The sequence below is a fragment of the Protopterus annectens genome, chromosome 10.part0 (genome assembly GCF_019279795.1).
Source record: "Protopterus annectens isolate FY-2018-M chromosome 10.part0, PAN1.0, whole genome shotgun sequence".
Lineage (NCBI taxonomy): Eukaryota > Metazoa > Chordata > Ceratodontiformes > Protopteridae > Protopterus > Protopterus annectens.
The window spans coordinates 1,164,212,273-1,164,240,161 of record NC_056744.1 but is presented as its reverse complement, the minus strand read 5'-3'; the positions used below and the strand labels follow the sequence as shown (position 1 = coordinate 1,164,240,161).

Here is a 27,889-nt window from a genome sequence, read left to right as displayed (position 1 = left end):
CAAACTAAGCAGAAATATCATGGATCCTCACGAATGGAAACTAAATCCACAGGTCTTCAGCATGATAACAAGGAAATGGGGACGCCCAGACATAGATCTTTTTGCCTCCCCTCACAACTGCCAACTACAGAGATTCTGCACAAAAACTTATCACTCACAAGCATGGAAAGTGGATGCTCTATCATTCAGCTGGAAAACCCTGACAGTTTATGCCTTTCCTCCACTGCCTCTGCTTCCCAAGGTGCTCCTAAAAGTCAGACAAGAGAAGCCAAAAATGATCTTGATTGCCCCAGACTGGCCACTCCAGCACTGGTACCCAATCCTAAAGAGCTTGTCTCAAGGCCCAGCCTGGCCTTTACCTCAAATTCCTCATCTTCTGACTCAACAAAAGAATCAGATTCTGCACAGTCAACTCAGAATCTTAAATCTGGCTGCATGGCAGATAATATAGCCACTCAGACCACACCTCTCTCTAAAGCTGTTATGAATGTCATTTTAGAAGCCAGGAGGCCCAGCACTAGGAAATCTTATGCAGAAAAATGGACGAGATTCTGTGCTTGGAACCAGGCACAAGGACTCGAGCCACTTGTTCCAAATATACCTCAGATTTTACAATACCTAACTGAGTTGCTGGACAAAGGCCGATTATTCTCAACAATTAAGATCCATGCCTCTGCCATTTCAGCTCATTACAATACGGAACCTCCTATTTTCTCTCATCCACTACTAAGACAGTACCTCAGAGGGGCAAAAAACATAAGACCCCCAAGGAGAGCACCAGTACCTACTTGGGACCTCAATTTTGTTTTATAAAAACTCACACTGCCTCCTTTTGAGCCAGCCAATACAGCTGATATAAAATTCTTATCATGGAAAACTGCTCTGCTCCTAGCAATAACTTCAGCAAGAAGAGTGTCAGAGTTACAGGCATTAATGGCAGTGGAACCTTTCATCATTTTTCATCAGGACAGGGTCTCTCTAAAGACAAACCCAACATTAATGCCAAAGGTGGTATCCAGTGTGCCTCTTAACCAAACCATTCATTTGCCTACATTCTATCCAAATCCCCAGAATAAAGGGGAGAGACTTCTGCACGCTTTGGACATACACAGACAGCTACGATTCTATTTGGACAAAACAAAAGCTTTCAGAAAAACTGAGCAACTGTTTGTAGCTTATGCTGCAGGATCACAAGGAAAGCCTATCTCAAAGCAGACTATTTCAAAATGGATAGGACACTGCATTCGCTTCTCCTATTCACAACATGGCAAATCAGTGCCTAAGGGCATTAGGCCACATTCTACCAGAGCAGCTGCCACTTCAGCAGCTTTCCTCAGAGGAGTACCAACCAAAAACATTTTAGAAGCTGCAACCTGAAGTTCAGTGCACACTTTCACCAAGCACTACCACTTACCTCGCTACTCTAAATCCAGAGCAGGCTTTGCCACTGCAGTTCTGCAGGGCCTGGTAGCCTCTCCTAATCTTATTTAGGCCCAGCCACCCAACCTCAGCTTTGGGATTCAACCCAAGTGTAATGACTGCAACAGTGAAACACGATGAATAGTACAGTTGTGTACCTACCATAAATGTAGATGTTCGAGTGTATTCACTGTTGCAGTCCAGGTTACCCACCCACCATCCCCCTTTTCTTTGCTGGGACCTTTCTGTACTTCTCAATTCTATACAACCTATGTGGTGTATTTGCTTGTAGATGAAGGAAATCTTTATTTTACTACATGCATGCTTTTGGCATAATTTTTTCAGCCTTCCTATTTGGGGGCACCTGACATCTGGGGCAAGAAAAACTGAAGAAAATGGTGTCGGCTGCATCTTTTATACCCCTGGCGCACTGACGTCAGGGAAGAGGTGACAGCAACCAACGCCGGACCTAGACTTTGGAATTCTGGCCGACTGCGGGTAGCCTGCCAGCAGGATAACCCAAGTGTAATGACTGCAACAGTGAATACACTCGAACATCTACATTTATGGTAGGTACACAACTATACTGTCTTGGATATTGTTGCCCCTGGTGGGGGTGTGGATAAGTTGATCCAGGGCATTGGAATTTATGAATTCCAGAAAGCGTTGAGCGAAGGAGTTGGTAAACTAGTAGTTTTCCCAGTTAGTGGTGGGGTAGTTGAAATCTCTCATTGTCAGGGTGTTTGGTTGAACCCTAATATTTTCCAATATATCAAGAAAAGAGGAGTGGGGATCCTGGGGCATGGTGGGGGATCTGTAGCAAGCTACAATTTGGATTGCAGTTTTGCCCAGAGTTAGTTGCACTTGGATAACCTCGGATGCATTATGCTGGGCAACTAGTCTGGAGGTGTGGATATCCTTAATGAATATGGGCACACCTCCACCTTTGGTGTTATGGTAAAGGTTAGATGTCCGAAAAGTGTGGTATGTGTTATAGCCTGGTAATGCGGGGGTGCTCTCTGAAGCCTTGAACCAGGTCTCAGTCACTGCACAGATATCGATGTTCTTCATTTTATGGAGTGCCTCGAGTGAGTGCATTTTGAGATTTAGACTTCTAGCATTGAGTAGCATAACCCTCAGTTTTTGTTTGCCTGTTCCTGTTACGGTGGTGAATTTGTCATTTGAACCTTGCCTAAAAAAAGGCACTATAGGGGCGGCAAGACCCTTAGCCAGTATCTGGAATCCCAGGGGCGACTGTTGCAGGCCATCTCTGGCAAAGCATCGTGGCCTGTTGACCATGTCATCCGAGGCAGACAGATACTGGATCCCCTTAGAATGACACCAGAAGCTTAGCAAATTGTTGAAGTCAATCATTTTGTCCTTGTACTGTGGTAGCATTCTGGGCGATGGCAGGATGCTACTCAGGGCTAGGGTCATACCTGCCTGGGCTACAAGATCGGAGAGCTCTTCCATGTCTCTTTTCTTGTAGTCCAGGGAGGTACTGCTCAAGGCGTTCACACCAACATGGACAATGACAGAGTCATATTTGTACTTGTGGAGTGACCTGAGTGCGTGGGTTATGTGGCGGATCCTGGCACCCAACAGGCAACTGACAGTAACCTTCTCCTTGTTTAGCCTGGTGAGTGGGACATCAGTGTGCCTGACTATAGAGTCACCTATGACTAGAGTGTTGGGTACGTTGTTTTGCCTTATGGGCTGTGGTTTACTGGCACACTGTGTCTGGGGGCTGTGTGTCATTTGGGTTGTGTTGGGGGGTGGAGGTTGATTGCGTTTCTGCTTTGGAGGTCTCTGTTGCTTGAGCAGATTATTATTGAGAGTCTCCGTGAATGTTTTTGTGTTTCTGTGTGGATTTTGGTGGTGTAGGTTTAGTGGGACTATGTGATGAGTGTGGTAAGTCACAATCATGGTAAGTCACTCCTAGCCCCAGTTAGGGCACACTTCACCAGGGCAGTGTCCTCCTCAGTGGCTTTAATTAAAGGACTGGATACAGCTGCTATCCTAGAGGTAGCTACCTGGTCCTCAGTTGACACATTCACCAGGCACTACAAACTGGATATGGTCTCTAGAGCCAGGGCAGGATTTGCCAGAGCCATCCTCCATGGATTTGTGGAAGGTGCTTTCTGGTCTGCCACCCATTCATTAGGACAGGAACTCTTGCACTCTCCCTGATGTCATGAATACAGCAACATATGAATAGAAGGGCATAGTATTGTTGTGTAAGAACTTACCACATCCTTAGATGTCCTTCTCTTCTATATGCTGCTGTATAGTTTCCCACCCAGTCTTCCCCCTCACACTTGCCTGATTCCTGGAGTAACTACTCTGTTGTCTCTGTATCTGGCAGCATTCAGTTCTGGAGAGGTGCGTGCTGACATCTGCTATATAACTGATGTCCGAGAGGAGATGCGGGACGTCATGCGCACTCTAGCAGTAGCATTTAACTTTTGCATACTGCCGGACGTATGAGAGTTCACCAGAGGCAAACTCCCTGATGTCATGAATACAGCAGCATATAGAAGAGAAGGACATCTAAGGTTATGGTAAGTTCTTACACAACAATACTTTGCCTAGAAAGCTGGATAACCAGTGGCCCATTTGGTGTGTCACTCTCTCAAGTAGTTAGGATATCTTAGCAAGAGAACCCTAATGATGATGTTGATGAAGCAGAAATTTGCAAAGGATAGATACCTCTTCACTGGTGCTTGGAAATCAGCAGGAGGTTATATTTTGCAAGAGGCCTGGTGGAAATCTCACTGTCTTCCTCCGTATGGGTCAAGACAGGTGGAGAAAGATTTCCAAGATGGCAACTGACTGAAAAGCACACTAATTAGAGTTTTCCCAGAGGGATAACAGAGAAACTGCCAAAAAGTTGGTAAAAGTTATAAATCTGGGTGAAATTCAGTTACTAGCTTGAAGATACATTGGCTGGAGATTATCAAAGAAAAAACTTGGGAAAAGTAAGAAAAAAATTGACCAGAAAAGAACAACAGATTTTGGGAGAAAAGAAACTTGTGGCTGATCAGCAGAAAGCAAATTTATTTGCAACGCCAGTGCAGGAGATTGCATCCAGTAAACTATATGAAATCATACATCTCAACCTGTAGTGTAAGATATCTGGACAAAGCTTTAAATAGTGGGGGATAAAGGCTCAAAAATAGGGGCACATTTTAAATATTGCTATTACAAAGTTAGAAAGTTGCTAGAATAACAGGATTTGTGTTAGCATGCATTTTTCTAAAGATATGAAGTCTGAAACTCAAATATATGTCAATTATTTGGTGTTTTCAGTTCTCAGTGATTTGCCAGAAAACCACACATTTTATGAGAAACAGGTCAAACATAGGAGGTAAAAATCTGGAAAATTGAGAGATATGTATGAAATAGATGAGATGCGCTCAGAAGTGTTTAAAATGTGTGGGAATCTGGAAGAGTACATAAGTTCAAATGAAAACTGTTGGAAAATAGTGGAAGCATTAAATAATCAATCTGATGAAATGTTTAAGTTTGAAGATGTCAGAAACAGAAATAAGGGAAGAGAATAGGATTGAAACATTAAAATGGGAAATCGTTGAAACAGTAGTACATCAAGAAGACAGAATAAGAAGAGAAAACCTGAGGTATATTGCAATAACAGAGAACTTGGAGGGAGTGGTCTGTACCGATATTATGAAAGGACAAGAGTAAGTAGTAGTTCAGGAGGATTTGTTAATGGAAAGGTCATAGTGTGTCGTTACCTTAAATTTCGCCTCCAGAAAGCAGCTGAGACCTGTACAGATTAAAATTTAGTCATATCAGCAGAAAGAAACGTTTCTGACAAAAATGTAGGAAAAAGGGAAAGTTTTGAAAATTGGTGATCATAGGATGTTTATGGAAGTTATTACTTGCTTTTAAGTTCATTCCAGTCATTAAGAGTTATCAAGAGACCCTGACTGTATTCAGCCATTTTCAAAATATTTTTTTCCAGGTAGGATGAAGACATATGTGGAGGCAGATCAGACAAGAGGAGTTAAAAAAAATGTAGTCGACAAAACTCCAGTCAACAATGTAAGGGGCCTCTGTTTCTCAAACCTGTACAGGTAAGGAATGTCCAAGAGAGGCTGTCTATTTTTCAGATATGCAGCAGAGTACAGCTCAGGAACTGACCAGAAAAATCAAACGTTTGGATTTGAACCAGATCTTGTTACTTGAAGATTATAAGGACCAGGAGGGGGACAAATAATTATTTCAATTTGGAGAAGCCAGGATTCAAACCTGTAGCTGATGTTGTGAGACTGTATATGTTGTGAAAAAAGGCTGATGATAAAGTAAACTTGATAAATAGTGCAAAGACTCTGAAGTATTAATCCCACTATGTGATGTATAGTAAAAAGTAACCGATCAGTGCACTGCACAATAGTACAAAGTTACTGTAATGTCAAATCATTGAGGACTGAAGTCAAAAAGTAATGATTGACATTTGAGTTTCACACTTCATACGTTTCAGAAAATCCATTCTTATTCAACATCTGTACTTCTATCAATTTTCTAAGCTTATAAGAACATTACTTAAAAATTGCCCCTAATTTTGGGCCTTTGTTTCCTCATTATTTATGACTTTGTCCAGATTTCTTGTGTTAAGAGGTTGAGAGGCATGTGTAACTTGGCTTGACTAGCAATAGCAAAGCAAGAAAATCTGCTTTTAAACGTAACAGAAACATGGTTATAGAAGCGCATAATGTGTTGACCGAATTAACTGTTTTAAATCTGAATGGCTGAATGGATTAGTCACAGCAAGCTAAGAAATAATCTTAAAGAAGGGGGGGGGGGGCAGTTTAGTGTTAAACAGTGATGTGATTTCTAGCCACTGGAGGGAAAGGGGGCTATGACTGTATGAGGATTAGTATGCATAACTTTAAAAGCTGTAAGGTTAGAAAACAGACTGAAGAATGTAGATTTGTGTTGGTGCTTTTCATTCCCTCAAAATAAGTATATCCATAAATGAAAGCAGATTGGGGAATGCTACGTAAGTGGCAGTGTCATTGTGTATTGTGAGGGCATCAGCTGGCAATCAGATTTCAGCTGTTAGACTGTGTAAGAGGAAATTGACAGAATTGAACTGATGCCTTTGAGACAAGGAAGACTTTCTGTTAAGAGATGTTTTGGCAGTGTAGTATGTGAGCTTCTTGGAAAATCAGAGTCAGTAATTAGATTTTAAAAGGAAAATTAAATTTAGTTTTGAGAAGTAGGAAAACTATGTGGGTGAAATAGGTAAGGTTAAAATCAAATACCTCCCCAGCTAAACTAAGTTTTGAAAATGTTAAGCATGAATATATAGACATTTGATTTTTGTTTTTTTTTCTCTGTATGGGTGGGTTTTTTTTTCTTCAAGGGTAGTATGTGAGTTTTTCCAAAGGGTTATTTTTTAAAGTCAATAATTGATTGAAAATATACATATTTGTGTACAAAGGAATTTATTTGGGAAGGGAAAGATTGAAAATGTACATATTTGTGCTCAAAGGAATTCATTTGGGACGGGAAAGATAGAGTGTAAAGTGGGATAATTGAATCCTTACTATAGGACAAGGTGGATTATGATTACTTGATCTGAAGGGATACTTTAAATCTACACATTTGAGAGTAAAATGTATATATAAATGCATACGTGTATAACAAAAACACAGGGGGATGTAGATAAACGTGGAAAAAGATGATGGTGGCGCAAGGAAGAAGTATGAGGGATGCAGAGAGATTAGGGTTTTGGAAGCAAGTCATTAAGTAGAATCGGAATAATTCTACAGAATGTAAATTGGCAGCCAGCATTATAAATATAGGCTAAACAAGTGAGGAAGTGGAACAGTTGGATATTGTCAGCAGGAAAGCATAGAATTAAGAGTACAGAAACAGTTAAGATATGTCAGGAAGTAACTAGAGGAAATTAATAAAGGAACCATACTGCTGGGAGCAAATAAGTTGAAATGGAAATGTGATAGAATGGGATGAATCCAAGCAGGAATTTGACCCATAGGCTAGAGTACACCTTCGCAATTGGGGACTGTTGGCGGAACACAGACAGGAGGGAGTGTGGAACCAAGAACAAAAGACATTAAAGAGAAATGGGTAATTAGCAAGGGTTATAAAGAGCTGCATAATGATAAGAATAAATCAGAAGAATGTATAAAAGACTGCAAAGGAAAATTAAAAAAAAAATACAGATTAAAAAAGAATAGTGGGACAAAATTTGTAAGGCCCCTAGGTATGTTATGAAGTCCAGAGGATTGAGATTAGTTGCATGGACATGTCTGCATAGGTATTTTTTACTCCAGGTTGTGAGGATTTCTGCATAAAGCCTCTGTCTGGTAGGCAACAGTAATCTTCATTACCCCATTCTGGCCCGAACAAATCTGGTTCCCCTGCTCTGGCCTCACTTGCTGAAGCAGCCATGCCTTCTGGATTCCCAGCTGTCCCATCCATTGCTCATACTAACCTTATGGTTTCCACAATTCCAGTAATGACCAATGATCCTGCTGTCTCCCATAGTGTAGTCTGAATATTGTCAGTATCTCAGAAAGAACCACTAAATTCACCCTTTTTCCCCAACTTCCATACTCACCTGTCCTCTTCTGTAAACGCTAAATCGTCTCTCTCTAAATGAAAAGAGTCACCTATATACTCATTTCACTTGTGTTTAAAATATTGAATGAAAGATATTCCCCCAAGTTCATCATCGAACCCAGCTGCTCCCCAAGAAATTCCCAGCCTGAGCCCATTTCCTTTCACAGACCATCTTTTAAAACAGATATAGGTGAAAAGGACCTTTTCAAAACTTGGACCTGCCCTGTAGAACAATCTTCCCAGTGAGTTAATGGATAAAGGAACTTTGTAAATTTCAGAGTAGCTGTTTCTGAATAACTCCATAATGACTGCACATGTACTTGATTTATAGTGAAATGCTAAAAATTCTTCTGTCTACCCCTGATTTAGCCAGCCTTTTCACTAAAACTTTCTTATGTTTGTTCTACATAGTTTGGCTATTGCTACCAATGTGTATTGAATGTTTTTTTCCAGTCCGCCAGTACGAATAAAAACTATTGCCTACTGTATATTATCATGTATAGATTTATACTATATAAAATTGTACCACTATATTTTTCTCTTCTGTATTTGCCCGGTGCCCACTTGAGGCCAGGTCGTAGCTGAAAAAGGACTCCGGACCAGTCTATCTACCCAGTTATCAAACAGAAGTGAATAACAGTTGTTGGAGATAATGTAGGCGGGGGGGATTGGCAGCACACTTTGTGAGAGCATGCAAAGGTAACTGGATTTCAGACTCTCTTGCAAAATTTGGAAACATATTATACTGACCAAGAAGATGATATTAATGAGTTAGAGTGTAGATTTAGAAATACTGAGGTACAGTAAGACCTTATTAACTCTAATGTTATTAGCAGCAAAAAAAAAAAAAAAATCACACAAAAGTGGAAATCACAATTAAAACCAGAACTAAATGTACAGTCTATGGTAAAAGAAAAGTTGTAGAGAAAAGGAGTCCTTGCAAATTGGAGGAAGTGAATTTCATCAAAATAAATTGTGGATTTGGAAATATTGTGTACAAAGTACCTCTCAAGTAGATGATTAAAGTATGTAGAAAAACTATGATTATGTTGTAGTGTGTGTGAGCAAAGAACAGAATTATGATGGCATTTGTATGTGCAATGGATGTACAACGATAATGGAAACTGTTATTGAGATTGTTTCCCTTTTAATGTACGTCATCTCATATAGTGACTCAGTAATGTGATTTATAAGTTACAAGAATTTCAAAAGTTACTACTTTGCTTTCCAGTGGACACCCTTGGCAACAGAGCACAACCTGTATTAAACTGCCTGCAAGTCCAGATTTTGTTTTGGACATGGACAAAAACTGCAGTGGCATAGTGTAGCTTTAACCAGAAGCAGAGAGTTTCTAGTTGAGTGCTCAGATAGATTTTTTCTGAACACTTCCTGTCTGAATGTTTGAGTTTCATTTCTTTGGACAAATTGTGTTTGCACATTTATTTGAGAAGACAATATTTTCGCTTGTTTAAGTAAAGCGATTGTTGTCTATGAATGCTTGTGGCTGATATTTTACTTTTAGGATACAATGAATTTTAGTGAGGCCTGCAACTGTCTAATATCTGCCCTATTAAACGAGACTGGTTAGAAATAGTTGTTACTATTTAAATATTTAAATGTTGGTTTATTTCAATGATAAACAGTAAAATGTTCTTGTTTGTTTTCTAACTGGCGACAGTGATGCAATAAAGTTTAGGAGGGGAGGTTCCTGATGCTACAGAGTTACCATTTACTCTTCCATTATGGAAATTGTGTGTGTGTGTGTGTGTGTGTGTGTGTGTGTGTGTGTGTGTGTGTGTGTGTGTGTGTGTGTGTGTGTGTGTGTGTCTAAATTACTTTAGATTGCAATGGAGGGTGCTGGGCTCAGACATGGATGGGTGAAATCCTGGCAAGCCAAAGTCTATATCCGATCTGTACCTATATATTGTAAAAGGTTGTTTTGTTGTTGCACGTGTTGGCCACTACACAAGGCAGCACTACATATTTAACATACACCCTTAAGGTTAGTTGCCCTTGCTATATTAATGGGCATTAGTGGTGGGATTCAGGCCCCATATGTCTGGCTTACACTCAAATATTGATGACAGCAATACAGGAGTTAAACGTCTGAAACCTTGTCCATCACAAGGTATACATTTCTGCAGACCCACTATGTCAAGCTAGAAAGTGCTGCTTTTATTTTTAGACTTTTATGGTCACCACAATGACCTGCCTTCTGTTTTGCATGGAGTGGAGCGTATATTTGCAGTGTAACCCACAGCTATAGCTGGTACACAGAGACATTTGCCATCTTCTCAACCCAAGATAGCTGATGCAGCATCAACCACTCATTTCCATTCTTCTCCAACAAGCTCCTCCAGCATCCTTGTCTCACTAATAACTCATGTGTCATCCATGTTTTAGTCTGGGCTGCCTATGTCGCAGTGCCAGCTTTGTATACCTAAAATTGTATCCATGTTTGTTTACTGACTGGGATATTTTGGCATGTCCAGGTAGGGCAGGAAAGAGCATAAATATGTCAAAGGAAGGGAAAAGATAATCTGCAGGGTTAGCAAGAAAGCTGGTGGAAGAGACCACTGCTAAGAAGTTCATCAGTGTGGGTGTGGTTGACTTACTATTGTCTAGCTGTATAAAATCTGTTCACATGCTGTTCTGTACTGTAGCAGATCAACCACTGTGAAGGTCACGAAATCTCTTGTTAGTAGCACCCCTATATAACTGCATGCATTAGGGACCTAAGGTGTATTAAGCTTCAAATTATATGATATTTGCAATCGTCTTCTGAGACATTGGACTTGTTTTAGCTTGTTTTATTACTAGAATGTAGATGGCATCAGTTTAAAATAGTTAAAATAGTTAATTACTATAATTGTGTTATAGGCTCCTTGAGTCAGTGTCAATGTTCTAGACCCTAGAGCAGAATGTTTTTTTTTTTTTTTTTTATGTCTAATGTAGTTTTGTTTTTTGTTTTTTTTTTTCTCAGATGTCAAGTTGTCTTACTGCCGGTTGTTTGAGAGGAATGCAGAACAATTCTTGGCTGAATTTGTCAGTACAGTGAAGAGAAGTACAACAATAAAGGGTTTGAGGCTACCTGGAAACAGACTTGGTGAGTACTTACAGCCGAGTGACGTCTCCAGGCGTTTGTACAGTTACATCCTACTGCGCCTCTAGGCGTCAGATATTACCTGTTCATATTTGCATTAATAATTCCAAAACCATGCTGCATACAAGGTATCAGAATATTTTATCTTGAAGCATATATGATGGCAAACACAACTGTACTGCTATAGGACCTCTGTCAGTTAGTATTTGTTAAAACTGTAAGGTGATAACTTGATTTTTTAAAGGCTGAAGCCACACCCACTGGGAGTTAAAGGTACACACTCAGTAGATCTCTACTGGAGGGAATGTGAGCTGCCTCTTCATGCTGGCTAAAACTAGGAAGAGAAATGCAGTGATCCTGTCAGATCTGATATATCCTGCCAAGAATGCACTACGTCTGGCTAGTCTAAAAAGCTCAGGACCCTTCCTTGCGCACCATGCTTCTGTCGTTAGCCTGAGTGGATGTGCTAGTATAAGATGGCTGTATAGAAATTCCAAAACAAAGAACTTTCTTGATGCTAGCCTGCATATGAAGACTTATCAGTGCTGTACCTAGTTTTCCATACGACTAGCTTCAGAGAAAAGCTTTCAGAAAGATAAGCACCTCATTTGGTACAGTTCTTCTGTACGTATAACTTTTTGTGTGAAAGTTTCTTATGTCTGTCAGAAAAGGAGTGTGTGACTATGGCCATCAAATGCCATACAAGGACTTTCACTCTAGCTGTTTTGCTTAGGGGCTGAGCACAATGTTAACTCCTATAATACCTGACAAGTGTTTGACCCTAAGACTATAAGGAGTATGTTTTTTTCCCTTTGCACTTATCTAGAGAGCATATGTCTTCAGGACTTAGTGAGTGGCTGTACCATTGTTGTCTTCCTCTTCTGTGGACATCCTCCCTCAGATTAAAAAGAGAGGAAAATCTTTAAGAGAGGTGGCTAACAATAGTTGGACATCATCCTGTTTTTTGGTCTATGATTGATGACTACGCCAAGGCAATTTCAAAGCCACAAAGACCATCCATCTTCTTCTTCTGGACCCTCTGATAAGAACTATTTAGAGGTCATTTTGACTCAGAATACTCACAAGTCAAATAAAACCGAACATTCAGCAGAGACAGCCAGGAAGGAAGAACCTATGAAGTGCGTTCCTGGTTTCCTTATGAAGGTCAGACCTATGGCTTTCATTCTGAACACCATATGTTTGGGCACTCTCTGAACTTTCTCAGAAAGTATTTTATTTATTTATTTATTATTTTACATTTGTTGACCGGGATAGTCTAACTGGATTTATGTCCATTTTCAGTAGAGTCCTGGGGAGATAAGCTCCAAGAGATTACTAACGTACAGGTACTAGTTGTTGTACAGTTAAATACTACAAATTTTAAACAGTTCAGGAATCTTCACAGTTTATACAAAAAACATGTTACAAGCATTAGATAAGATGTTTTAGACTTTATGTACAAGACTTCATTAGTAACTAGAAAGTAATTGTTAAACAAATGCATACTTCAAGTTTCAACAGTTCAGCAATGCTCACAGTTTAAGCAATACTTGTTGCCTGCCTTAGGTATGATGCTTTAGAATTATATGCAGAAGAATTTAACTAGTTATTTTAAATTATCTCTATTAGGATAAGATATGTTTTTGCCAAGGATAGGTCTTGATCTAAAAAGACACAGATAGAGCAGGAATTAGGTCTTAAGAGAGGGTATTTGGGATATAGTATGAGATTAGTCTGGATTTGTACAGGGACATAACCAATGAGTTTTAAGATAGAGTTTCAGATTGTGTTTAAAAAGTGTAAATGAAGACAGTGATGTAAGTCAATGGGGGAGTTGGTTCCAATATTTTCCAACTGCATTTGAGAACAGAGCATCTCCTGCCATGTTATTAGATTTACATGTTGATACAAGTAGTTTATTAGATGAGCGTAAAGTTGAAAGGTTCTTATATTGGGTAATGAGACTAGCAAGTATTGGGGTATTGGTAGGTTGGAAAAGGGTTTTGTGCGCAATGGTGAATTGTTGAAAGTGAATCTGATTCAGAAGCTCTAACCAGCCTAATTGTCTCAGGTTATGGCAGTGATGGGTCCTAAAGGAGGAAGCAGTAGCAAATCTGGCAATGCTGTTGTAAGCGTTGGCTAGCTTGTTAAGGTTATATTTTGTCAAGTTAGTATATATGGAAGAAGTATAAAGAAGTGTGGATATAAGGTAGGAATAGGCAATAGTGGTTCTGGCTACTGGGGAGAGAAATGGTTTTATCCTATAGAGGGAGCCTAGTTTCCTGTTGACAATTTTTATGGTATTGTTGATATGGGTTTCAAAGTTCAGGTTGTTATCAGTGATTACCTCTAGAAGTTTAGTTTTTGGAGATTGGGAGATATGACATTATTGGATAAGACTGAAAAGTTCATTGGGAGTGATTTACAGGTAGGAGTGAAGAGGAGGAGTTTGTTTTTTTGGGGGGTTCAAGAGGAGGCAGGGTTGTAGAAACCAATTTTATATTTTATTGAACATTGAGTTAGAGTCTGTATTTGGGATTGAGATTTAGCTGAGCAGATTATTGTCGAATCATCTGCGTATTGTACACAGTTAGTTAAAGGAATAGCTAGGTTGAGGTCATTGATAAATATTGAGAAAAGGAGGAGGCCCAATATAGAGCCCTAAGGAACACCTAGAGAACTGGGAGATGGGATGAGAGGTTGTTGTCCCATAGCACTGCCTGTTCTCTATTATCAAGGTAGGACTGGAACCATTTTATAGTCTTTGTGTCCAGAGAGAAGGATTTTAGAATATTGAGAAGTGGTGGTTGACCATGTCGAATGCTTTTGAAAGGTCGATGAAAAGTGCTGAAGAGAGAAGATTGTTGTTACGGTTTTTATTGATGCTGTCAGTGAAGGATAGGAGTACAGTTGTACTGTGGAAAGGCCTGAAGCCATGTTGAGATTTGGCCAGTAAATTGTTCTGGAGTTAGGTGGTCTAGTAACTGTCTGTGGATGCACTTTTCCATTATTTTAGCTAATGGAGAAAGTAGAGCTATGGGACGATAGTTAGAATATTCTCTGAAGTTTCCACCCTTGTGTAGGGGGATAATGTAGGAGATTTTCCAGATGGTGGGAATAGTGCTTTCTTGTATGGTTCTATTTATCAGCAATAATACAGGCACATTATCAGCAATGATACAGGCATATTTATTCAGTTTCTGTCCCTTCCAGTCAGAAATCCGGTAAGAAACACTGGTTCAGTTTTACACAAGAGCTATTTAAAGCAATTCATTCCTTTCAGTTTACTATGCCTGCATCCTTCTCTTCCACTCCTCTAAAGGGAAAAAAGTTCCCTCTTCTTCTGAAAAAGAAGAATTTGCAGATTTTGACCTAGTGTGGTGAGATAGTGCTTTTTAAGTTCATTCACCCACTGGATGTGAATATGAGGCTGATGACACTTAATCCTTTGATTCCCCTAATGAGGAAATTTCCTTTTGGGGACACTATTGATAAAATGAAAGACTTTTATACATTATACATTCAGATCGCCCACTGCACAAGAAAGGGCAAAAGGTGGAGGTGTGTCTATCTACATAAAAGGTAAGCAGACCTCAAGACTGGTCAAACAATATGACTGGCTTGAAATACTCCATGTCCAACTAACCATAAGAAAAATTCATTACCATGTTCTTGCTAGCTGCAATCCCCCCCACCATGAACCAAAAAAAAGTACATTATACCTGAAGTTACTTGAACCACTCGCCATTCAGCCCAGTACCATACTCATAGGTGATTATAACTACCCTCTTCAGTAACTGGGGAGCATTTATGACCACTAACGTGCAGGACCGAAGATTTCTGGACTTTGTCAATGCAAATGCCCTGGAGTAGTTTGTCTGCACTCCCACTAGGGCTACAAATATCCTAGAACTGGTCTCACAAATATGAGAGCGCACTGCACCCCTCCAAGTGTGATGTCCTCATGGGTTAGATCAGATCACAAAGCAATCTCCCTTGAAATAAATTTAAAACTAGACCGCCACCTAACCCCTAATCTTTTAAGAACTTTTCTAAGGCAAAGTACGTCCTATTAAGTGATGACATAGCTAATCTCCAAGCATCCCCAAACCCAGAAAACAGAAGTCTATGCAGAGGCATACACAAAAGTCCTGTATGGTTGTATAAACTACTGCACAGAAACAGCACAAAATAAGTCTAGGTCAAACTGCAAAAGCAAGCCACCCTGGTGGACTCCTGGTGTGAATAGGTTGTACAGGAAAAGAAAGAAAATCCTATCTAGAAGTAAGAGAGAATGTGCACAACAGAGCATAAAGCTCTCTCAGTAGTGTAAACTAGCAAATCAGGGAGCTAGTCATGCCTACTCACTTTGGTGGACTTCTTTGAGAAAGTCACTTGGTCCATGGATGAGGTTAAAACAGTGCATACTGCCTGTTGACTTGGCCCCACTTGGGTATTATTGGTAAACTCACAAAACTGGGCATAAATCCCTATATCGCTAGATGGATAGACACATTGTTCATGGATAGGACACAAGTTGTTAGAGTGGGTCAATTCAGGTCCATCAGGAGGCCATTTACTGATGGAGTGCCACAGGGCCCAGTACTACTGGGAGCACTGTTGTTTGGAATATAATTCTCTGAAGTCAAAGCTAATGTAAAAGGTCTCTGGCTGTCAAAGTTTGCAAATGACTGTAAACTGGGGGTAATTATTGAATCCCCCCCAATGATGTAGCTATCCTTCAGAAGGGTCTAACTCAGACTTATTATTGGTATCAGAGCCGTGGCCTAAAACTGCAAAAACACATAATCAAACACTTCGGGAAGTCAAATACCCCTGCAAATTACAGCATTAATAGTACACCCCTAAGAGTGAACTCAAAGGTGAGAGATCTAGTTACACAGATAAATAGTAGCCTGAACTTTGACCACCATGTGTCCACAGTGGTGATAAAGTGCTTCTTTGTGGCACAGTTTAAAAGTAAAAGCATGGCATCTAGATCCCACTGTACTTGACCCTCATCAGACCAGTAATTGAGTACAGTGCACCTTTTGGCATGTACTTGACCAGGCACTTTTAACAGCTGGAGTGACCTCAAAGGTTCCTCACAGAGAAAATACAAAGTGTAAACAACATGTCCTGTGTAGCTAGACTAAAAGTCTTATCCCTTTACTGTGTCTCCTACTGATTATAAGGGGTGACCTATGCCTAACCTAAAGGGCACTCACAAATCCAGCCTGATGGAACTGTTGCACATTCGCAAAACTAACAGGACGAGGGTCACCCAGTCTAGGGATGTAAACCTGGTCTGTGACTTGAACAAAACATGCTGGAGAGACAGATGCATGTGTTAGCCTAGTAATCTCCTATGAACCTAGTATTCACTCTATTTCTGTATTTTCAGTCTTTTTTTTCTGTGTTTCGGGACTCGCCAATAAGAGTCCTGACATTTCAATAAGGAGCAGATACAAGCTCAAGTTGGCTTCCCTTCTCACTCTACCAGGAATTCCTCAGGCCCAAAAAAACAGCTTCACCTTATGCCTCCAATCATTTCCAACTTACTGATTCAGGGGATTATAGAGCCAGTACCCTCAGAACAATGCGGGAATGGTTTTATTCAAGACTTACCTGGTACCCACAAAAGCAAGCACCTAGATGCCCATTCTAGAGCTACATAGACCAAACGTTGTTCTGCAGATTCCAGAATTCATAATGTTGACAGTTCAAGCTCTGTTCCCCCTTCTTTCTTCTGTAGCATTTTTGGTCACTGTAGACCAGAAGTATGCTGATTTGTATATGCCCTTTCACAAAAAACAAGGTGTTTTTAAAGATTCTCTGTTTTGGGATTGCATTATCATTTTACTTCTTTGCCCTTTGGACTTTTTCCAACTCCGAGTCCTTACCAAGTGCCTTTTTCCAGTGATAGCTTATTGCTGACTTCAAGCATATGTTAAGTACTTAAAACACTATTGGTCTGTGAAGATGTTAAGAAGCTTAGCCTTACATGCCCATGTTAGCTTTTATCACCGATATTTTGCATATAAATAACCCATCGGTGAGCAGAACTAGGATATGTTGAGATATTTACTTGATGTACTTCGTGTTTCACTGTTGCAGTCCTGACTTGTGGGATTTCCTGCTGTGGAAGTCCTGAGCTGGCCCAACTACCAGAGAATATTTTTCACTCCTCCTGAAACAGGCAGATACCTTGTCCAGTGTCACTACATTTGGGTTTAAAGGGATTCAGCCATTGCCATGACCTCCTTTCTTTCTTGCTGTCAGAGCCTGAAAAAGAGTGCTAGTCAGTGTGTCAGATGTCCACATGAAAGAAAGAAGACATTTAAAGCTAAGTACCCCATTGGGGAACTTTTCATGGCTATTTTGACTGTTGTCCGAGAAAGTTAATAACTGTCTCCACTGTGGCAAATATATACCACATCGGGACTTTTCATTCGTGTGAGTTGTTTGAGACCAAAGTACTACATTCCTGTCAGTTTTGTGCTCACTTTAATACCAGAACTGTCAAGTGTAAGGCAATAAACTTTTTAGTGAGTCATCAGGGCATTCATGTACTATGTCATCCACTGGTCAGAGCAGACCTCCCCTAGTTGAAAAAAGAAAAAGCTTTTCAGATTTTAAGTCTCAGATGACACTCATTCATTGTTGGCCACTCCTCCTAGGCGTGTGATTGTCGAAGCAGGTGAGGTGACTTCACAGCCCCCTTTGGCAACTGAGGTGGTGGCACATGCCTCTGTTGAGACCCATTTGGAGTCCAATATGCCTGTGGGTCCCTTTGCTTTCTTACAAGCTGAAAGACGGTTCGTCGGTTGGGTACAGGGCCATTTTGCAGGCTCTGGCTTCCAATGACATCTCTAAAACCGAAAATGGCTCTTCATGTCATCAGGAGGTCACCTCTGCCTACTGCTCATGGGAATAAGTCAGGTGGCTAATTTCATCCAAGTCCTAGTGCAGAGGTCGGCCTTAGGCCAAAACCTAAGGTATCTCACAAAAAAGGTATACTCACCTTAACTCAGCCTAGGCCACTCTCAATCTTGCCAGCAAGACCTAGTGAGGTTGGCTGAAGATTTGATTTCCTTGGTCATATCCAGATGCCTCCATGCCCCTGTTAATATCCCCTGGTAAAAGAAAGAGGGATACCTCACCCCAGGAGTTTTCTGACTGTTTTGACTTTGAGAATGGTTCTGTTAATGATGAATCCCCTTTTGAGGAGGATGAATCTATTGCTTCCTATTTGGATTCTGATTCTTAGAAGAACCTTGCCTCAGCCCCACCCCGATGCAGATATTTCCTTTGTGGAAATGTTAAGTACCATGAGGGAACACTTCGGATGGGAAGCTCAGGATTATCTCCAGTCCAGGAAGAGGGTTAGGGAATTCCTAAATCTCCCTCAGCATAAACCCTTTGTCATCCGCCAGTCTTACAGGTGGTAGACTGCATCTTTCTGGATTCTTCTTTACAACTAGACTGTCTTCCCCCGCCCCTCGAAAACCTGATTGATTTTACAAGGGTCTTGATTCCATCAAACACCTTTTGAAGAACCCTGTGGCAGATCCTGAAGTGGTGGCTCAAGACTCAAAGTTAGCAGAATCTAGCTCTTCTAAAAATCCTTTACCAACAATCAAGGAATGCAGAGCCTTGGACAAGTTTGGAAAGAAAGTCTACACCTCTGCTACCCTTGTTATGAGGGCTTTGGACTGCCAGTTTCATATGGTGAAGTACCAGGAAACCATTTTTGACCAGATGAAACAAAAACTGATGGGGACTGAAAATAAGGCCGTTTCAAAGGAATCACCAGATTTATGCATTTCCTGCTCTCAGGTGGCTAGTCACTCACTGAACTGTGGCTATGATGCCTTTGGAAACCTCCAGTAGGGCAGCAGCCACAAGATCCGTCATTAGAAGACATGCCTAGTTGAGGTAAAATCCCTTACTGAACATGTCAGATAAAGTCCCCTAGATGCCCCCTTGGACAAAGACTTTCTTTTGGGTCCTACGGCTGAGGCTGTGCTTAAGAAAATGGAGACTAAGACCACATCAGTGCAAACTGTCAAGGACTTCTCTAGGTCTTCCTCATTTCATCCGGAATTACCCTACCATACATTGGTCCTTTCCACCCTCCTAGTCTAAGACTTGGCAAAGGAGACTTCATAGGGAAGGGAGCCAAAACAGCACCATCGGCCAAGACAGTGGCAAACAGACTCCAATAGGCCCATGGGATCACACTTACCATAAATGTAGATGTTCAAGTGTATTCACTGTTGCAGTCCTGGTTTCACTCCCTCCATCCCACTTGTCTCTACTGGTGGTGTTTTTCCACCATAACCTAGCTCCCTATTGGGGGCTCCTGACAGTTACGGTAAGAAAAACTGATGTAATGGCTGCCTGATTTTATACCACTGACAACCTTGATGCCAGTCCTGGAGTGACAGCAACCAAAGCAGAAATACTCAGCCTCAGGTATTCCGGCCATCTGAGGGCTACCCCTGGCAGGACAACCCAAATGTGATGACTGCAACAGTAAATACACTTGAACATCTACATTTATGGTAAGTGTACACAACTGTACTTTCTACACCAGTCCACCTTGCACTTTCCCACCCTCCCGCTCCCTTCAAGCCCTACTGGGAGGAAGACTTTTCTTCCCAAACCAATGAAAAATCATCACCAGAGACAGATGGGTCCTCAGCATCATATTGTATGGGTACTATATCCAGTTCAGAGATATCCCACCCTTCTTGGGCATTCCAAAACCACCAAAAGAGCAACAAAGCCATTAACCACCCATCTTTGAGGAGCTACTTCACCAGGTATTCATCCAGTGTGTCCCTCCTGGGCAAGAGGGAAGAGGTTTCTACTCAAGGATATTTCTAGTTCCAAGAAATAAGGGAAACTGTAGCCCTATCTTACACCACTCGGAGGTGAACAAGTTTCTCAACATCCCAGAATTCAAAGAGCTTATGTTGCAAAAACTACTGCCAGTGATCTTCCAGCATGCCTGAGTGGTCACTCCAGAAGTAAAAGACACTTATCTCCATTTCCATGTCCCCTTAGCAGACAGTCACAAAAAGTACCTGCAATTTGTAGCAATAGATTGTCACATCAAGTTATGTGCTTTACCATTTAGGCTATCTTCTGCTTCCAGGGTTTTCACAAAATGTCTAGCTCCTTTGATAGCACATTGCAGAACTTTAGGGGTTCATATTTACCCCTACTTTGATCACTGTAGACTGCTTTCAGAAGGTAGTAATTATTCAAAAATCTTAAACTGTACCGCAAACAAGGATCCTCTGTGGGAGCCTCATAGATTCAGTTCAATAGAAAGCCTTCTTCCCCCTAGACAAGAGATATTTTGACAGCCTATCTAACCAGTCTGCTTCCAAAGCAGCTCATTACTGCAAGAAAATTCCTGCGGATGCTGGGGTATGTGGCATCCTGCATTGTCATGATCCAAGTTGCAAAATTACATGACAAAATTAAATAGTTGCTGTAAAATGCTTGGGAACAGCATTCCCATCCCCTGGAAACCCTAGTACATTTCCTTCCATGCCTGAAGAAGGAACTCCTATGGTGGAAGAATGCCATACAGAGGAACCAAGGGGCTAAGTCCTCTTTACCAGAACCAGACAAAACCATCACCTTGAACAATTTAGACATACCTTGTGAGGCTTACTTGAGTTCCTTGAAAGTGAAGGATATTTGGTCGCCTCAACAGCGAAAGTTGCACATAAGTCAGTAGGACGTGCAAGCAGTCTACCTGGCTGTAAAAGCCTTTCAATACAACTGAAGTCCAGGGACCATGCAAATCTGGACAGACAACACCACAGTGATATGGTACATAAACAAGCAAGGAGGAACTTTGTCTCAACCTCTGTGTAGCCTTTCCTTGAAAATTTGAATGCTGGTTTAAGAAATTAGATTAACCCTTATAGCTTCTTCTGGGTCAGAACAATACCATGGCAGATTCTCTAAGCATGGACCTTCTAGACTCCAACGAATGCATGCTGAAGAGAGAGGTCTTCTTAGACCTAATCGTACACTGGGGGTCTTCAAAATAGACCTGATCTGCTGTTACCACAGCAAATAACTACAGAAGGTCTGCTCCAGAACTCAACAGGCAGGACCTTGGAAAATATATGCTTTCTCCTTCACCTGGATAATCTAGCTCCTGTATTCTTTACCACCCTTACCCTGAACCCTAGAGTACTGACAAAAATCAGGACAGACAGAACTAGCATGATCCTAGTGGCCCCCTTCTGGTCGAGAGAGCACTGTTTCTCCCTCTTCCTGACACTCAGCAAGGGGGAGATTTCTGTACCCTACCACAGGAGGTAGATCTCCTTATCCAAACCAAGGGATCTGTCTGCCACTCCCAACAAGCCACCCTCAGGTCAACAGCCTGGAGAATTGGGTGTTGACACCAAGGAATGCATCCTGTCCCAAGGACGCACTTTCCATACTAATAGAAGCAAGGAAACCCAATACCAGGAAATCATACCTGGTAAAATGGAAAAGATTTTTCCAGTTGGTGTCATGGCAAAAACACTAACCCTTCTCATGCAGACATTAGCTCAGTCTTACAGTACCTGTTTGGCCTCTTTAGACAAGTGCTTTCCTTTTCCAGCATTAAGGTCCATGCATCTGTAGTACCAGCTTGCCTGCACAGGACCCCCCCTATCTTCTTATATCCCCACATAAACCCTTTTCTAAAAGGGATGATTCACTTGAGATCAGATGGAAGGAACCCTTCTTCTTCTTCTTTCTTCTTTCAGCTTTTCCCGGTTAGGGGTCGCCACAGCGGATCAACTGTCTGCTCATGATTGGCAGTGGAGGTTTACGGTGTCGAGTTGCCAGCCCGGCGCCCAACCTTCCACAGAAGGCACACACATGCACACACTCACACCTAAGGCCAATTTAGAGTGTCCAGTCCACCTACAGCGTGTCTTTTGAGATGTGGGAGGAAACTGGAGCACCCAGAGAAAAACACGCAACCACAGGGAGGACATGCAGACACCGCACAGAAGGCACCCCAGCCAAGGATCGAACCGGAGAACCTCTTGTGAGGCAGCAACGCTAACAGCTGCATCACTGTGGCCGCCCTATCAGATGGAAGGAACCCTCTTCCTCATTAATGTATTGGTAAGTATTCCTGTGTGTCATGCGGGAGACCGAGGTTTGATTCCTCAACAGGGAGGCAGTTTGTTGGGCTGCACAGTGGTGCAGAGGTTAGTGTTGTTGCCTCACAGCAGTACGTTCCCCAGTTTAGTTCTCGACTAGACTGTCTTATGTGCAGAGTCTGCATGTTCTCCCTGCATTCACGTGGGTTTCCTCCCACATTTCCAAAGACATGCGGCTGGAACATTTCTCCCCAGGCCTCCGCTGAAAATGGACTTTGCCCCAGTCAGACTTTCCAGGTAAACAAATGTTAAATAAATAAATAAATTCATGCAGAAGATCTAAATTATGTGTTAGAAAAATGAATTTTCCCCCCTTTGAACCTGCTGTCATTGCCTTTCTAAAGATGCTCACCTGGAAGACAACCTTTCTTATAGCTGTTACATCAGCTAGGAGAGTTTGTGAGCTACAAGCCCTCATGTGTAAAGATCCTTTCACTATCTTTCACAGAAATAGGGTCACCCTCAGAACAAACCCATCTTTCATGCCTCTGGTTGTATTAGAAATTACTTTAAACCAAGGTATCCACTTACCAGTCAGGGTAAACCCCCGTAAAAGAGCAGACTAATTACTGGTGGCTTTAGCGGAGGGTAAACGGGGCAAGCCTGTCTCCAAACAAACCATTTTAAAATGGATAACACACTGCATTCAGTTCTGTTACACACACTATGGTAGAGATTTACTTGGGCATATTAAAAGTCCATGCCACCAGGCATGAGGCAGCTACCACTGCTTTACTTAGAAGAGTCCCTACCCATTCCATCATAGAGGCAGCAACATGGAACTAAGTGCGTATCTTTACAAAACACTGTAACTTAGGCAGTGTCTCCAGGACTAGAGCAGGTTTTGCTACTGCCATCTTGCCAAATCTTATTTCCTTGGACCATACAGATGACCCACCACCCAACTTTTAGCTTCGAGAGTCCTCCCAAGATCAAGAGTCTACTACTCAGGAGGGGGACAGGCTGGAAATGGTGTGGGAATTGTGGTGAGAGAGAGGCTTCAGAAAACAGCGAGGGATGTCATCAGAATTAGTGGCAGATTCATAGCAGTCAGAATCCAGCCTAATGATAGGGCAATATTCATAATCTCAGCCTGTGCCTCACAGGAGGGTTGTGATAGTGAGAAAGAGTGCATTCAAACAGCAGTTTATTTTATTTTTTTATTTTATTTTACATTTGTTGACCCGGGAGATTCTGACTGGATATATGTCCATTTTCAGCAGAGGCCCAGGGAGAAAAGCTCCACGTTAAATAACAGAAAGTGAGAAGCTTATACATAAGAAGTACATGTTCATAGGAACAAAAATTGAAACAAATACAAGCTCATTGTCATAGAAAAACAGAAAAAAAGAGATGACAGATTATTTACAGTAATGCATAGGTTTACAGTTTTGAAGATTGAAAGAAATGTATACATATAACATGCAAATATTAGGAAAAACACATTATTCTGCAAGATTTATAGGTTTACAGGTGTGTAATACGGTCATCCTTGATACTGACTGGCATATCAAACATACACTAGCATGATAGTGCACAGGAAGTGGGGCATCCTAGGGATTGAAGTACCTTAGGGGAGATTATGGAAGAACTGCAAAGATATTGAGGTGAGAGGTAGAAATATTGGGGGTGGGGGATGGGTAAAGTAAGGGTACGACCTGGGGGGAGGCAGGGGCATTTCCATGAGAGTAGCAGGTGTTATTTTAGAAGTTTTTTGAAAGTAGCAATTGAATTGGCAGAGGTAATTGCTGAGGGTAATGAGTTCCAGATTTTGCCTATGTTGTTGGGGAATAGTGTATCACCTGAGTTGTTGTTTTTGGTTATTTTAATTGGTCTTTTTCACTAGAGTGACGTTGTCTGGGATTGACATGTAGTTTAAGTAAGTTAGATAGGGCAGGAGTTTTTTAAGGGAGTATTAACAGTTTATTAGTGAAAGAGAGCTGGTGAAATGAGAGGAGATTTGGGAATTCAAGCCAATTGAGTTGACATAGTGCTTGACAGTGGTGGAAATGGTAGGGGGGACTGGTAGCAAATCTGTCAGTTTGATTGTAGCAGATGTTGAGCTTGGCCATTTCAGCTTTGGGTAGGTTGGAAAAGATAGGAGCGGTATATAGTAATAGGGAGATTGGGTTTGAGCTATGGTTATTCTGGCTGGTTAAGTTAGATATTGTTTGTTTTTATAGAGGCTGCCCAGTTTTCTGTGAAATTATTTAATAGCTTGGTTCATAGGTTCATACTAGGCTATCTGCCCTAGGGCATTTATAAGCCTAGCCAGAGCGTGTTTGGCTTTCGCCACCCATTTTAAATTAATTTTGCTATGCCCTTTTTTGAGGTTAGTATACTGTGCCTCTGTCTAACAGTGACACAGAAGTGATACCCGGGGAAAGATACGATCCCCCATCCAGTCATCAAGATTCCTCTTGAAGAGAGTCAATGAGGGACTCTGCCTAACCTGGACTGGGATTTTATTCCAGAGTGAAGGGAGTCTCTGGGTTATGAATCTGTCCCTCCAGCATGTCCTATTTATTTCAGTGCTGAGGTTCAAGTCTCTCGAGCGCGTAGCTCAATGGGATTTTGGATTTTCTGAGGTGCAGCATGTCCATTAATTCCGGGTTGGACATGGCTTTATACATCAGGCACAGATCGCCTCTGAGCAGGCGGTATGCCACTGAGTAGAGCTGGAGTTTCTTTAACCAGGCAGCATAATGGCATCTGTTTGAGCCCTTTGATCTTCTTGGTGAGGTACTTTTGGGGTCTTTCCAGTTGCTGCAGGTGTCTGGTAAGGTACATCCCAAAAGGGGCATTGTACTCAATTATGGGCCTGATGAGGGATGAGTAAAGAGGCACGATGACCTCCCCTGATCTAGATGTGAATCCTTTCATGATTAGGTGGGCTATATAAAATGTCTTTCTAACCACTTTGGCCACGTGGTTGTCAAATGAGAGATTGTTATCAACTTGGGTCCCTAGGTCCCTAATTACTTCTTCCGTACTTAATAGATTACCACTTATGTGGTGTATGTATATGTAGATCAAACTTGAGGTTGTTGTCGATGATCACTCCTAGTAGTTTAGTATGTGGCTGGAGAGATGATAGTTCCATCCGTGGACACAATATTGAATGAGTCAGGAATAGGAGTGAATTTGTTTGGTTTGAATATCATCAATTTGGTCTTTTTTGGGTTAAGTAAGAGGTTTTTGTTAAGAAACCAGGTTTCAGTAGTTTGGAAGGTTTTTTGCGCGATAGTGTGCAGTTCATGTGGGCTGTTGGCTGAGCAGACTAATATTGAGTCGTCAGCATATTGTATAATGGATGTTTCTTGGCAGATGCAGTGAAGATCATTAATGAAGATAGAGAATAGTATAGGACCTAAGATGGAACCTTGTGGGACTCCAGTGGTAATAAATAGCAGTTGCAGGATCTACTAGATAAAGCAGGGCAACAGGAATTGGTGGTGATAATGGGTGACTTGAATACACATATCAGAACAAACAGAACAAGATATGAGGACTGCCTGGGTCCACAGGGGTGAGATAACAGGAATAAAGAATGAGAGGCCATTCTAGACTTGTCTGTCAAATGGCTTGGTAGTAGCCAACACATGGTTCAGAAAGAGAGACTGTCACAAGATCACATACAAGAGTGGCCAACATGCAACTCTGGTAGACTTCCTCCCTAGTAAGGAAAGGGCACTGGGTTAGAATCAATGACTGTAAAGTCATCCCCAGTGAAACAGTTGGCCCACGGCATAAATTTTGCCACAATCAGCTGCAAGCAGTGGTCAGAAAAGGCTCTAAGGTCAACAGAGACCAGGCTGAAGACCTGGAAGTTGACTGGAAAGAAAGCACAGCAATTCAAGGAATTACTTAGGGCTGTAGCACTGCAAGAAAAGGAGGAAATAGGTGATGTTGAAGAAGAATGGCAGCACCTCAAAACAGCATGTTTGAGGACTACAGAACAGATATGTGGCTGAGCCAGATATGGAAATATGATACATAAGGAAAGCTGGTGGTGGAATGCAGAAGTCCAGGAAGTCATCAAAAGAAAGGAGGACTGCAAGAAAAAGTGGGAGGTAGAAAAGACCAACCAGGCTGGGAAGGAACAGTGGTTGTCTAACAAAGAAGCTAAGAAAGGAGTTGCATTAGCAAAGGACAGGGCATTGGAGGCGCTCTACCAGCTTCTGGAAAGTGACTTAGTAGGTGGCACAAAGAAACTTTAGCAGGTTGCATAGCAAAGACAGAAAGATAAAGAAGATAGTCTGACACCCTTCATAAGGGATGCCAGCAACATCTTGCTCACCAATCCACAGCACATCAAAGTCAGATGGAAGGATTTTCCAGCAGCATCTAAATGAAGAAAACATCATAGAAGCTGTACTGCCCCAGAAACAGCCTGTGATGTGAGAAGAAGAGGAGCCCACCTTATAGTAAGTAATGATAGCACTAAGGAAAATGAAGTTGGGGAAAGCAGCAGGCTCAGATGAAGTTACAGCTAATATGATAAAGATGCTTGGTGAGGTAGGGGAGAAATGGCTCTTGGGGGTTCTCATAGTGTGGAAAGAAAGGCATATCCCACATGGCTGGAGAATAAGCATACTTGTGCAATGTACAAGAACAAAGGGGTCATCCACAACTGTGGGCAGTACAGAGGCATCAAACTCCTATCACATTGCATGAAAGTTCTGTAGAGAGTGATTGATAAATGGATATACAGAGTCGTAGAAAGTAAGATGGGAAATGAGCAGTTCGGATTCAGATCAGGATGCAGCTCAACTGATCTGATGTTTGCAGTGAGACAAATAGTTGAGAAGAAGCTAGAGATGAGGAAAGAGTCCAACTGGGCATTCCTAGACTTGGAGAAAGCATATGACAAGGTCCCAAGAAAGCTGATTTGGGCAGTACTGTGGTGGTTCAAAGTCCCAGAAACATTGGTAGAATTAGTGCAGGCTATGTACTAAGACTCAATGACTCGAGTACAAACAGTGTTTGACCTCACAGCGGGGTTCCCAATGTGAGTGGGTGTGCACCAGGGTTCAGCTCTGAGCCCACCGCTGTTCATACTGGTGATGGATTGCAAGCAGGTTGGAGGTGACAGATCAACAAAGTTGCTGTATGCAGATGATGTGGCATTACAGAGAGCCTCTGATCAAGAACTTTAGTAAAGGTTAGGGGAATGGAATGCAAAACTGAAGGGACATGATATAAAACTAAGCACAGATAAACCAGTGGCAATGGCAGCAAACTGGGGAAATCAGAAGAAGCTGAGAACTGAGATAGAATGGAAGATAGTGGAACAGATAAATAGCTTCAGGTATCTGGGAGTGGTGGTTGAAGAGAAGGGAAGTCTGAATGAAGAGGTCAAAACTAGAATCAGAGGGGCTGCAGCCAACTGACATAGATCTGAAGTATAGTCTATGATAGAAGAATGCCAAAGAAGATAAAAAGTAAGGTGTAAAAGACAGTGGTGCAACCAGTACTACTGTATGGTACAGAAACCTGGGCAGTAAAGGCAGAGCAGATGAGGAAGCTAGAGTTGATGGAAATTAAGTGGTAGGATGCA

General features: G+C 41.6%; 1 protein-coding gene across 2 annotated transcripts in view; it reads left to right on the top strand.

The window, feature by feature from the left end:
* Positions 1–27,889, top strand: part of LRRC41 (leucine rich repeat containing 41) — a 600,929-nt gene that overhangs the window by 480,703 nt on the left and 92,337 nt on the right. For both annotated transcript variants that reach the window (XM_044085906.1, XM_044085905.1), the window contains one exon: positions 11,015–11,137. In XM_044085906.1, the coding sequence (XP_043941841.1) occupies positions 11,015–11,137 (123 nt within the window). The remainder of the gene's footprint in view (positions 1–11,014; positions 11,138–27,889) is intronic.